We start from the raw sequence: 14,243 nt of genomic DNA, 5'->3' as shown, positions 1-14,243 counted from the left end.
TTATTATCGCCCCCATCTTATAATGGGGAGGTTACAATATTGTAATAAAGTGCGAGCTGCTACAGATAACAATAATTCTTTGTATCTTTATACTTAGCTGCCGTGCCAGGCAGATTCCGTACCAAATGTCAGTACTGTACTTGTGGCAGAATCATCACACAGACAATGACATTTTAACATAACAAGAACAAGTTGTACTAGAAATAGCAGTGTGATCTAATATCTTTGGTACAATATTTTTACATGGAAATTTCAAGCAAAACTTGATCTTATTAATTGGACACTGACACATTTTACACACACACCAGTGTGTTTTCCAGGACGAAAGTTCCTTGGCATGATACTTTTGGTAATACAATTGCCCAAACTTCCAGGCCTATGGTGCTGCACACATCCCACTAAGCAAGTGCCTACTAAATAACTTGGCCTGGGAGTACCACAGCACATGTTTTAACTGCATTTATATGAGACTATAGGGCTCATTTACAACTCACAAAATAGTACTAAAATGACAGTCTTCAAATTCAATGTGCAAACTGACTCCATTCTTTTAAGGTACTTGCGTCACTTGCATGTTTTGGCATCAAGTACCAGTGTATCATTGCTGTTCAGGTTAATAATGCACAGTGCACCTAACACCAGGGGACCATAATCCCTCTGTGGACTGTGTCAATAGCAATAAAAGCCTAACCTGCAAAACCTTAACCAGTACCCAATCCTAACCTGCAAAATGTTGCAATTTTAGGACTGCACCCAACCTGTACTCGCATCTTGACAAGGGGACTCCTCAATTGACCCTTTGCCTTGAGGCAACCCACTGAACCCCCTTGTTACATACCTTAATGAAACACCAGGAGACAGAGATGGAAAAAATGGCTACAGCATTTATTCACATTTTATCAAATAAATAGGACCTTGCCAGCCTATCCCAAGGCAATATTCTAAAGCCACAATTCCATAAGAGGTCGCTACTATGCTCTGCCGTTCCTCGCTGAAAACTTGAATGAGTAATAGACTGCCTCTACCTACAGAGAGGATGGCCCCAAACTCTGCTGCCAGCAGGAGCTGCATTACCAACCATGAGAGAAGTTCAGCAGCCCTGCTGCCGGTCCTGGATCTGCAGTGTCTCGATGATAGGAAATCCAAGCAGGCTGTCATCTAGCACAAGTAGTAGTAGCGTCTGTATCTATCAATCCACCGTGCAGTCACAGGAGAGAACCTCCTTTCTCCCTCTGCTAAAATGACCTGTGCAGTACTCTGGCAAGGTCCTACCGCTGCTGTGACAAATAAAACTTAAAATACATTATCATATATCCACTGTTTTGATCCAGAGGAAGGCAAAAAGCCCAACCTGAAGCTAGTGCCAATGCTTCAAGAGGGAAAAAATTCCTTCCTGTCCCCCTTGGCGATCGGAAACATTCCCTGGATCAAACAATCGTAGTTAACATGAATTAAATACAATGCTGACTTTCAAGTTTATCCTGTATAAAGATACAGAAAGCACAATATAACTGCATTCAGGAAAACATCCACATTCAGTTATTAATAGATATTATGAAAACAAAAAGAGAAACTCCTGACATTTAGCAAAATATGCAAAAAGGGGGAGGGTGGGTGGGATGTTTCTACCTGGTCAGAAGATACGGAAGTGAGTGCTTCTTTTTTCTGACATCACATCCCTCTCATTTTCTCCGCCCCCTAATCACAGTTGAACCTAGTTCTGCCAATCTCTAAACATAAACCAGTGTAATCTGGCTGCTGGTTATTCGGATCCCTTGTCATGCAGCCTCTGTGCTTATAGCTCCAGGGCTTTCCTTTCCACTCTGTAAGCTACTTTTGCATGCACCTTAGGTTCCAAACTTTGGGAGCAGAGGAGAAGGTACGTCTTCATTCTGACATCCACCCAATCCCCAACTTTAACCCACCTGATCTAAGGGTAAACCCACAGCTCCTGTAGATAGCGGGTCAACCCTCACATCACTACCAGGCATCATAATAACACCTAGGGCAATCCTCACTACGGACAGTGAGGGGGACCAAATTATATTAAAATGATGATGTAGTAGAAAGAAATTCATGCATTCTTTGAACAAACAGAAGGAGAAAAGGGAGGGAGTTTAGTCGCCCCCGACAAATCTCCCTTGTTGCGGGCGACTAAACTCCCCGATATGACATCCCACCGGCGAAAATGTAAATTGCCGGTGGGATGGCATACGCGGCGGCGCAATCACCGAAGTTGCCTCTCGAGCAGCAACACCATTTATCCCTTATATCTTTACCTTTTTATCTTTACTAGCTCAAAGGAGAAGGAAAGGTAAAAACTAAGAAAGCTTTTTCAGAAAGTTCTATGTAAATACAGCCATACTCACAGAAAAAGCTGCACTCAAACAAAAGAAACACAGGATTTCTTGTCTCCTTTTTTGTAAACATGTTCTTGGGTATCTGACTTCCTCTCTCAAAAAAATCCTTCATTCTCGGGGCCAGAGTCTGCACAGCAATATGTCCCTGCAAGGCTTTATTATAATAATAATTTGCAAAAATAAAAAATTCACAAAAATATAAACAGCACACCACAGTGATAAAAATCCATATACAAACATTTAATGATTTAAAAGCATAAATATATCATAAATGGAATGTACAGTATATAGATAATGAATACCATTGTTCCCAATATAGGTTGATTCATGAGCACTGGAAAAATGAAAGTATCAAACTTACAGCAGCCTGTATGTTGATTACTAATCCTATTAATAAATGATTGCACTATACTGGTATCTATCTCCCATATGACATGCATGGGATTCAGAGTAACTGGTGAAGTATTCCTCTCCATGTTAGAAGCATTTGATAAATATGAATTCTTATTTTGATCTGGTGAGTATGATAACTCACGACATGACTGGTGGTGGAGTATTCTGTATTCTATCAGCAATTCGATTTCAACAGTTATAGAACCAAAGCAACGCAACTGATTGGCTGTTATGAGCAACATTGCCAGTAATGTTTCACTCCACTTTTTACACAGCATGATAAATATACCCCTAATTGTATTAGTGTTTTTATTCTTACACTTACTGTGTCTTGGAGAGTAAAACACACACTTGCAAATGGTGTTATCACATTTTTCAAGGACAAAATGCTTCCTTTTTATTTTTGTCCACTTTCTTACAGTTTAAATACAAAAAGGACAAAGGGAGTTGCAACCAACCACTACATATCATTTGGTAGGGCCATGCAAAGCACTGATCACACTTTCACTTTAAAATCAGGTATGTCTGTGTAAAAATTACATTTATATTTATTTTTGCCAGTTCACAAAGTGTTTATGCACCTTTTCTAAATAAGACTAATTAAAGTAGCTTATGTCAAATAGGGGGTATGTTTTCCCTTTAACCTGAGGTAATGCTGAAAGTTGTAGTCCAGGGCCATTTTTATGGTACAACAGTGCTGTAGTTTATCGCACGCTTTTTTGCGGTAAAAAAGACGCGACAATTAGCGCGCGATTCACTACAGCATTACCGCATGCGATAAGTCGCATTTTCGCATGCGGTATTTCTCGCGCTAGTTTTACCGCATACGTTCATTTCCGTGCTGAAAAGAATATGATCGCATGATTCACTTTAACTTTTGCGTGCTAAATATCGCATTCGGCTATGCGAAAATTAACACCTACTACAGGCAGGCGAAAAATTATACAAAAGTACAGTAAATGATTTTTTGCAATAAAATATGGACTTACAGTGTTATTTATTCAAGTATGTGTTTCCCCTAGAGTGACGCAGCCACCAGTTTGCAGGGAAATGGTCATTTTTAATACAGTCATTTTCTGCAAGTATTGGCGTGTATGGCTAACATGGCATGCGTTCATTTGCGCGACTATTTATATTTGGCTACAAGTGATGAAATGTTTCGCCAGGCATGGATTCGCAGCGAATTTTTGGACGTGCGTTGAATTTTTTTGCGGCAGATTTTTTCATGCGTTTTGCAAAACAATCCGCCAATGGCAAAACACCTGAAAAAATTTACCACGCATAAATTCACCGCACATACAAAAATTTATACAAGCGTCAAAAAATAATAGTCACAGCAACAATTTTTTTGCCCGCACAACATTTTTGCCGTTTCATGGATCTTTCGAAAGATTTGCTAATTTTCACTAAAGATAACCAGAACACATTTGCTCATCACTAGTGGCTACTATTTATAAGCATCTACTATTTATATGATACCATTTATATGCTACCATTTATATGTGGCTAATATTTATATACACCATTTATATGCAGCGACAATTTTTATACACTATTTCTAAGCTACCATTCATATGCAGTGACTATTCGCGGGCGTAATTTAGCACATGTACCAGCAAATACCGCATTGAAATAGTCTTCGCGAGTTAAATAACGCATGCAATATCGCGCGTAAAAAAGCGCGAGTATGCTTATAGTGAATCGTGCGAAAAATCGCCAAAATTAAGACGCGGTAAAAATTTTAACGCATGCTATAAATAGCGCACGTTAAATCGCACTTTAGTGAATCAGGCCCATGTTATCTTAAAACCAGTGCTTAAAGTCTTCAGTCAGGAAGAAACTATTACTTACTACTTTCTATGGCACAATATACTGTTTTTTTGTGACAACATTATACTGCTCACCACAAACTCTTGCATAAGGTACAGTAAGTGAGTTGTAGCTTGAGAAATAGGTGGTTTCTTTAAATGTAATACTACTGGACAAATACTTTAAAATTTGAACTGCAGAATCCAAAAGCTGTGTTACTTATCCTCCCTCTGAAACTTTTATTGCAAGTTTAGATTAATCATTTGGAATAGAAAGGCACAGAATAAACAGGTATATGATAGTGATGGGCGAATTTCTCCTGTTTCACTTCACCAAAAAATAAAACTGCTAAAAAAAATTTGTGAAACACTGAAATGTTTGTGAAATGTGGCTACCATACAACATTTTTTTACACGACTGAGACTTTTTTGACTTGACTGCAAGCTGTGACTTATTTGACGCAACTTTTTTTGGTTTGACAGTGACCTTTTTCCTCACACAGCGGATTTTTGTTGTGGCAAAATTTTGCAGCAGTTTTGTGAAAAAATATGGCGAAATGCAGGATTTCGCAGCAAATTCATACCTGCTGAAAAAATGTGCTCATCACTAGTAAATGATCTAAAACCCATAAAACCTAGACAAACAGAAAATGTTTCTAATATTCAAAATTAACTTTCACAATCTGCTCCCTGTTCCACTGGTTTAGCCCTCCACTGCTCAGAGGTACCAGCCTCAAAATCTGCTCGCTTCTCCTTTACAACATAACCCTAGAGTGCAAAAACTAGCTATCAAACAGGCAATAGCATGCCTTGCTATTTATTTCTGCCATCTGCATTTTTTCAAGTTTATAAATGATCAAGGACACACTGTACACATTATAGCTAAAGCTAGTTTCTTTAAAGATATATTTTTGCATTCCAATAACTATGTATACTAACTTGTGCCTACACAGTATGCGCTGACTTCAGTAACTAAAAACTGTACTAAATGTGCTATTTCAGTACGTGTGGGAAGCCATTTTCTTCTAAACTGTTCAATTTTTGGTTAGAAGATAACAATCTACTCTGGCATGAAAAAATTTGAAAACAACAGGTAGCAAACTTTGATTTTCAGACTTATGAAATGCCAACTAAAGCCCTTTAGCCTTTTTAACAATATTTTTTTGTAAGAATTCACATGATGTCTTATGCATTAGGCCACAAGGCCACTGTGCTTATTAAAAAAAGAGAAAAAAATAAATGAATAGAAAATCAAGAAATAAAAGAAAAAAGGAGAAGCAAGGTAAAACTTCAGCAATAACATATTTAGATGCCTTTGTCTATTAGTATAAGTTTCAAGTAGTCATCAGGAAATACATTCAGCAGTTAATGTAAATAATATTCAGCCAGCTCTGGGTACCTAGAAACACTATATTCACAAAGAAAGGCTAAATCCAGACGCTGTGTGATGGGGAAAATATGTTAATTTCTCATTCATCATAATCCAGTCCACCCTCCGTAAATGCCTGGAAGGGTATCAACTTGAATTCAGCTTGGTATCCAAGCTTTAGCAATAGTTTGTTCTGCAGATAAGAAGATATTAGTGGGTCATTTATGCTGTGATTTTGTAAATTATGTACCATTTCCATTTAAAAGAGCATGTACTTGATCACATTCAATATTAATCTAAAATAGAGAAAAGGTGACATTGTACACCCTAACCTACAACTTGGAAACAACAGAGCATGTCCACCATATATGGTACATAAAGCCCAGTTGTGGCAACCTCGCAGTTAGGGGCTAGTGGTCTCAACATATTTAGCTATCCTTTCTGAAGAACCACCTTAATAAAACCTTTAAAAAATGCTTTAGTCCAGTGGTCCTTTAGGGAGTTTATGTAAAGTAAGAATTTATTACCTCTAAAATACTCAGAGGCAGGGAGCTGTAGATGATCTTGAAGATTTGCTAGGAACATAAAGACCCTAACCACAAAAAATGTATTAATCCCCTTCAACTATTTATCAAGCCACAATTTAAATGCCACTGAAGTTTGGCCTGGGATAAATGAGGCATTCTGAAACACAGGGGCAGCAGGAGACCAGGGGAAAACCAGAGGGCTATATCACCCTGTTCCAAATTTTCAGTGTAGCATCCAAACATGGACAGACAGTGTGAGTACAGCGTTTCATATAAGACCATATTCAAAATTCTCTGCTTTAAGCTAAAGTGGTTATCATATGGGGGCCACCAGGTACCAAGTGTAATGTAAGATTTGACTAGCTGTAAAATATTTAGTTTGACCTGGAATAAATCAGGGATCCAGGAATAAAATGGATATGGTTGCCAGTTGAGCAGCACGATAATGATAAAAATAAAATAAGATTAGGAAGGCCCAATCCCTCCATGCTTTCTAGAGACAAAGAGAGTTTTCTAATTTACCATTGGAAGTAAGTCTGAGATTGTTTAAGGTCTGATATTTAACATAAAAAGGATTGGTAAGGAAATAATACAAGGTCAATACAATATAGTCATCATTATAGCATTATTTTTTCCAATCTAGGATATCTGATACCTGTGCCACTCTTCTAATAGTTGTAATAGAAAGGAGTATAATTTGAGATTGTGTTGCTGTAAGACAAAGGTAATGGGTGGCAATACTGAATAACAGTACAGAAACATAGTTCACCATTTAAGTTTAAAGTTAAGTTTTAACAATTTCAAGGGATTTCAATGGATAAAGTGAGCACTTCAGATTTCTTGTGGTTTTTGCAGAGGCCAGAAATGGAACCGAACTTATCGAGTAACTCATATACATATATATATAACTCATATACATTAGTTTGTGAGTAAGTTGGGTGATCAGCAACGTGACATGGATAATTTATGGTGTCATGAAACCCTTTATAAAATTATGGAATGAGATCTGAATATCCTTCAATATGGTAGCTGGATTTGGTATAGGAGGATGGCAAGTTTCTGGGTTAAAATATGAACAAGGTACTGAAATCTGTGTTTAAAATTATTCACAGAATTTACGTACTTAAATATTTTTTATGTGCCCTCTTAATTTCACATACCATGGTATTTTTACCCATTTATTTATCTTCACCCAGATAATGGATAGTAAAACGTCAGAAAAGACTGCAATCACGAATGAATTCCAGAGCCAAGAAGTATGTAGGACATGAAGGACTGTTACACATTCTATAACTAAATGCTAAATGCTGACCTTTCATATGTACATAGCAAGCATTGTATCACTGTAAAAATATTACATGGTATATTAATGCTACAAATACATATTACAACAAAACTCTAACATTGTTTTACCATGTGAATCCGTATTGGAAAAATGTTGGTAATAGTGAGTGGTATGTTAAATGACTTTGCAGACATGGGATGACATCTATTTATTCTGTATATAACACACAAGAGCTTATTCTGTAAATTATATATCTGTTGCATGACTCTCTGAAACTTGTGTATTATAACAAAAAATGTACATGAGGTCGGAGTTCCATGACCTGTATAAAAGCACTCAGCTTTGGCCTTGTACCTTTATATGGCCATGGAACTACTTGATATCCTTATATTTTACAATAGGGGGTATATTATTCCCTATATTGGCTAAGAAGGCATTTTTAAGGGCAATCTGACATCTGCAAGACCCATCTTCTCCAGGGTCTGGACTCTCAAAACTTCCCAATACCCTTCCCAAACCTAAAAAAAGACAAACTTCCTACAGGAAGTTCTACTTGGAAAGTCACATGCACTCTATTTAACAGCATGTAACTTTCCTGAAGAAGGCTATTTGCTACTAGGGGTTCCACCAGGCCTCCGAACATTATGATTGATGACAATGTTAACAAGGAAGAGGGCTAAAAAATTCTGAAGGTCATTATGTTTTGCCAGAAAAGGCAGACACCCTGGTGCCTAAAGTGAGGGTTTCACAGTGCCCAATGAGTACTGAGTATTTTAAGCTCTAATTTATCTATGACACACAACTATGCACAGCAATAAATTCTATGCAAGATTTGTCATCGTTGGAAGGGGATCATGTAAGATGTCTTGATAATGAAGAACCTGGGAACACTGATAGATAACAAACATAGCCTTAGCAATAAGCCCCAGCCTGCTTGATACTGTCCTCTGTCTACATTTTATTAATTTACTTTGGATGGAAAACAGGTGAAAATAAAAATAATTACTTTTTGGGTTCACTGAGAATATAAATAGGAAATGGAAAAGTGAAGTGTTGATTTTGATGGACATGAGTCTCTGTTTCCAACTGCAAAATTGTCTTACTATTTTACTTACTAATGGACATATTATGTGTCTCTTATACAAATAAAAACACCAAAAGGCATATATGGATACAGACTTGTCTACTAACATTGCCATCACAATACCAGGTAATATACACATGTATAGCCATAAATAACCTTTATAATCTTCATAATCAGTACTTGAAACGTATCTATCATAATAATGTACCTCCATTGTAACATATGTTGATATTAGAGGTCACCTTGAAGTTCCATGAATAGAGACCTGCATCCTTGTCATTTATATAGTCATGAACTACTTAGTAACTTCTAATATTCTTATATTTTACGATGAGGAGTGCATTATTCCCTATATACAGCCAAGGCTACTTTTCACACTCAAAAGTTGCAGGGGTTGTGATTCAAAATTGTTTTCTGTGCTATTTTAGGTCATCACTGATTACTTAAAATACAGTGCAATTTAATCTAAAGCAATTAACATATATATTATTTGTAGACAATACTAGTTACAATTGCATAACTTGTAATTTTAAACCAGACCAGTCTCATACTTAACCTGGGTCCTGTACAGAAAAGGTTAAGAAACATTACTCTTAGGAGCGATTTGGAAAAAGCAAACTAGATCAGCAATTCTGTATGACCTTTCTAAAATGTAACTTTGTTTATCTTAAAGTGAACAAGTATTTAATATAATGGGTTACATTATGACTGCAAGGCTTTCTCTTTTCCTTAGCCCTTACTGCCTCATTATTTCAAACACCCATTGCCCTTTCTCCATAAAATTGTTATTAAAAGCTGAATTCCCATATAAGCATGTTCTTCACTCATACCAGTGCAATGCCCACTCTAAGCTAAATAAGACCTTTCTGCAATTATGGCTTTCTTCAACCAATGCCTAGCAGGGATAGTGAGAAAAAACAACATCAATAACAAAGACAGCACACAATGTACTTTGGCTCTATGTAGACTTGCAAAAACATAACAAATTACAAATACTGCAATGCAAAGAGAAAATGAAGATTCTAAAAATGCCTTAAAATGAGGGAACTACACACATTTTTAGGGGTATGGGATCTGATAAAACAGTGCAGCGGATCCAGACATTAAGTACTTATTGATACTATTAAAATATCCTACCCCTTTATACTGTTCTACAAGTGCATTATTACTTACAATTCTGTGGCAAAAGGAAGTATTGCTTAAGTGTTTATTTTTCTAACAAACATCATGAATTAAAAAAAAATGTCCAAAAAGTAGGTCAGTGAAAAATATGTATTGGTTCAGGCTGCTGACTATCTGATTTAAGAATTATATACAACAATAGTTAGAATTATGTTGATGTTTTATATAGCAGTTACTATCCACATGACAGCAGCTGAGATATGAATGTGGGAATAAGGTGGAACAGGGCAATGAGAAACAACAGTAGTCAAAAGCTCAGTGGTTAATAAACATCCCTCATCCCTTTAAATAGCCAAATGTCTGGTCTATAATTCTCTTTATATTCTTTGGATTATTAATAACTTCCCATAGCACACTGTCACACAAACAATGATCCAGCCTCTGCTTTGCACCATCAATGCCATCATTATAGTCTTTAAGGCTACTTAAATGCCCAATATGATGCTTCAAAACTGTGAATAACCTTCAAAGTTCAAAATCTACAGGCAATTCAAATGCTTATTATTTAGCACTTATCCACCTTGGGCTTATGGGATGTCTTATGGGATGCCATGTATACAGCTTCTGCCATAGTTACATAAATCTTAAACAAAAGAAATGCTGCTACACTTTTATTTACCGAATTGTAGGCATCAGTCCAGAATGTGTCCCTGGGCCCCCCCATACACCCCAAGAGCAGGGAGTAGCAGGCCGGCTGGGTCCCACAGTGGCTGCACAGAATGGCACACCGAGCGCTCTAGTGCTATTGTGTGCTGCTGCCTCTAACTTTCAGGTGCCCACAAATAAACAGGGCAGCTCGGAATGGCAGAAAGCAAGATGGGGGGGGGGGGGTGTTGTTATTGTGGCTCCGTTGCAAAAAGCAGTGGCACATCCACTCACCATTCGTGCTGTAAGTCCCAATGCAAGCAACATTAGCTACACAGGCCGGAGGGATACACAGAGCTGCTGTGCAGCATCCTCCACAACGCGCTGAATGGACCAAATCCGAGTGAGGATGAAAGGACTTACCGAACGGAGACGTGGGGGCAGCACTCCGCCGGCCCATTATCCCCCAGGGAGGCAAGCCGGTGTCCTGGGAGAGTCACAGGGCTTCTCCTTGTCCTTGTGATGGCATCTGAATGGTCCGCTGGACTGGCTAACACTCACAGCAGTTCTGTGTGTTTGTATTGAGGCAGCCTGGAGCTGCGGGGCTAGGAGGGGCGGGCAGGCTGAGATTGGGGCGGAGACATGCTAATTCCGCCAGTGTGTAGCTTTGTGCCGTGTGTTGGTGTGTTACACTGAGGTAAGGACTAGGGGGTTTGGTAATACACTAGTTTGTTAATAACGATGGACAGTCGTGCTATAAGGCAGTGCGGTTATATAGTGTGTGGCCCTGCGTGTTGTATGCAATAAGAATGTGTGATTGTGTGAATCTAAAATGCTCTGCTAATTTGAACAAATGTGTAACAGGTTCTTCTGTTTGTGTGTAGCTATTAAAGCTATTGTGTCCATTCCAAGTCCTGGCTGTGTGTATTGACACTCGAGTAACCCACAGTTCATACAAAAAGTACAGGGTTTTGCAGACTTGGCCATTAAGTGGATAAGTGGGGATTGGTCCTTGATTCGTGCATCTCCCTCCCTGTCACTTCCCCTTCTGTTGGGCTTCTTCTTACATTCTTCTGGCCAAACATTATCTTGCATCATTATATCTGATGAGTAGTTTGACAATTTCACTTTTTAGAAAATACAATTTCATTACTTTGTAGTCAATTCCAGGTTTTGGTACCATATCTAGGCTTGAGTTTTAGGATTTACTTGTTTGAAAATACTCTGCAACAAAACATCAGAATGTTTTTCTGAGAAAAGTGTATGACAGTATTCTAGGGATATTGCCCAATGTGCAGATTCTTATCTACATGCAAGGTCCTAATTGCCAGACACGTCAACTTTTTCAGATGTAATTTGTGGTGTTCTTTCTTAGGAAAAGTTTCTGAGGTAAAAATGTCAGAGAACTCTCTGTGTGCCCTTACCCCTGTGATTCATGCACCTTGTGGGACCCCTTTACCACTTCTACCAGTAGCAAGAAAACAGTTGACAGAAGATAAGTCATTTGTGCATATAGTAATAGAGCAATGCTTCATCTAAGTGGCGGCACAATAGGAGACAAAAGTATCCTTAGGCTAATCAGAGACAGGCACATCAAAAGGGAGGCAGCGGCTGGAGGTGTAGTTTGTTATATCGCTGTTCTGTATAAAATAAAGCAGCAGTAAGAACAAAAAGAGCAGGCTATATTTTTTTGAACATTTATTTTGTAATTATAAAGCATGACTGTGGGATACATATCCAAACATTAGACTGGCCTCCTAAAAGGAATAATTATCTTCTATATATAATTACCAGTGTACTACTGTCTTTTTAACCACCTAGCTAGGGATCTGTGAAAGTGCTAGAAAGGGCTGACAAATTATTTATTATTCCAGGAATACTGTACATCAACCATTAGTGGACACCTAAACTTTAATTTGGCTCCATGAATCTACTGAATTTCTTTGTAAGAATGTTTCTACCATTTAAGCTAACACATTTACAAAATTGCTTCTGGGATTTAAAATATTGTACTGTACAATAGTGATGCACAGGTCAAAACTAATTCAACCTGCACTGACCCTAATCCCCCCCTTACTCAATCTGAGCCTGATCTGGGCCACCATGATAATTCATATGCCTTGGGAGGTCCCTTTGCTTTCCAAATCTGTGCACCACCCACTATGGAAAGCTGAGAGTCCCAGAATCCATCACTTAATGGAACTGGGTGAAGTAAGAGTTGCATTCCTCTGTGACCCTAATGGATGCTGGGAAATGGTTTGTCACATGGCTTCCATTCAATCTGTGGAATCAGGTATGTCTTTGTGAAAATAAAATGCATTCATTTATGCACCTTTTCTACTAACTAAATAAGCTCATGTCAAAAAGAGGTTATATTTCTCTATTAACATTCTATAGAGTTCCTCCCTGATTGCCTTGAAGTGCAAGTATTCAAATGGTCATGGGGCTTTGCCTGTTGTGACTAAATACATTTGGAAATGTTGTTGAGTTGCAAGCTAAAGCTGCAGTTATTTACTTGATTACTGGTGAATGGTGCCTAACTAGTTAATGATAGCCTTTATGGCTACCCATAAAGCTGGTTAAAGATGCATAAATAATGTAACCCTATCTTGGCCCAAACTGTACTTTATCAGTTATTGATAGCAGAACATAGGTCACTCTGGACTCTTCTTCCCCAGATGGCCTTCGCAAAGTGGAGAAGGAAGGGAGAGGGTATTTTGCATTTACACCTCTCAGTTGTGGTAATGAAGCAAGTAGGATGCCAGAGGTTCTTGCAAATATAAAAAAGGTTTATTGTGACACAACAGGTTTTGTATTTACAGATCCTTGAGATAGAATTTTGGTCAGAATCAAGGCAGAGCTTATCAATGTGACACTACTGTGGAGATGCTTGGTAGGATTAAGATGCACCTTTAGGTTACAAACAAGAGGTCAGGATTCTGTCCAGTGGAATTGTGATGTGATACATGATGCCTGAATCCCTTCAGCACTGTGGTCCATTCACTTTATGCCAGTTATGCCTAAGGGAGTGTTACCTCCAGTTAACAAGGCTGCTCTTTCTAACTATGTTTCACTATCCTACATTCCTAGAATGTACAAAGCTTTGTTTATATCTGACTAAACCTTGTTCATGGGGTCCATTGTTCTCCGACTTTCTCTAGAAGGATTGTGGATAGAACTCTTTACTGGACCTTGTTGACACTAGACTCCCCAGCACACATCCACCTGGGTCAGAAGATGGATGCCAAAGAGAAGAACCACCCCTTTTTAGTCACTATATTTAAGTATGAAAGAAAGTTGTCATAGTTGTCTATGGGCCAAAAACAAAAATATCCTTGTTGAGATTTAAAGGCTTCTGCCTAGCAGCTAGCAGATTACCACTTGTATGGTATTTCCATCCATAGGGACAGTATGGGTCACTACAATAAAATCATATGAAAGTTTACTTTGTACATTTTTTAGTACAGGTATAGGACCCATTATCCAGAATGCTCGGGACCAAGGGTATTCCGGATAAGGGGTCTTTCCATAATTTGGATCTCCATACCTTAAGTCTACTAAAAAAATAATAAAACATTAATTAAACCCAATAGGATTGTTTTGCATCCAATAAGGATTATTTATATCTTAGTTGGGATCAGTTACAAGGT

At 38.1% G+C, this 14,243-nt stretch overlaps 1 protein-coding gene across 5 annotated transcripts in view; it reads right to left on the bottom strand.

The window, feature by feature from the left end:
- slc44a5 (solute carrier family 44 member 5) overlaps positions 1 to 11,218 on the bottom strand; it is an 81,097-nt gene extending 69,879 nt beyond the window's left edge. For all 5 annotated transcript variants that reach the window (XM_031899843.1, XM_031899844.1, NM_001126670.1 and 2 more), the window contains 1 exon segment: positions 11,017 to 11,218. In XM_031899843.1, coding sequence (XP_031755703.1) covers positions 11,017 to 11,053 — 37 coding nt within the window. In that variant the 5' untranslated portion in view covers positions 11,054 to 11,218.
- Between the last annotated feature and the right edge of the window lie 3,025 nt (positions 11,219 to 14,243).

This window comes from Xenopus tropicalis, chromosome 4 (genome assembly GCF_000004195.4).
Source record: "Xenopus tropicalis strain Nigerian chromosome 4, UCB_Xtro_10.0, whole genome shotgun sequence".
Taxonomy (NCBI): domain Eukaryota; kingdom Metazoa; phylum Chordata; class Amphibia; order Anura; family Pipidae; genus Xenopus; species Xenopus tropicalis.
The sequence above is the reverse complement of the archived record's forward strand: the minus strand, read 5'-3'. Positions and strand labels throughout refer to the sequence as shown.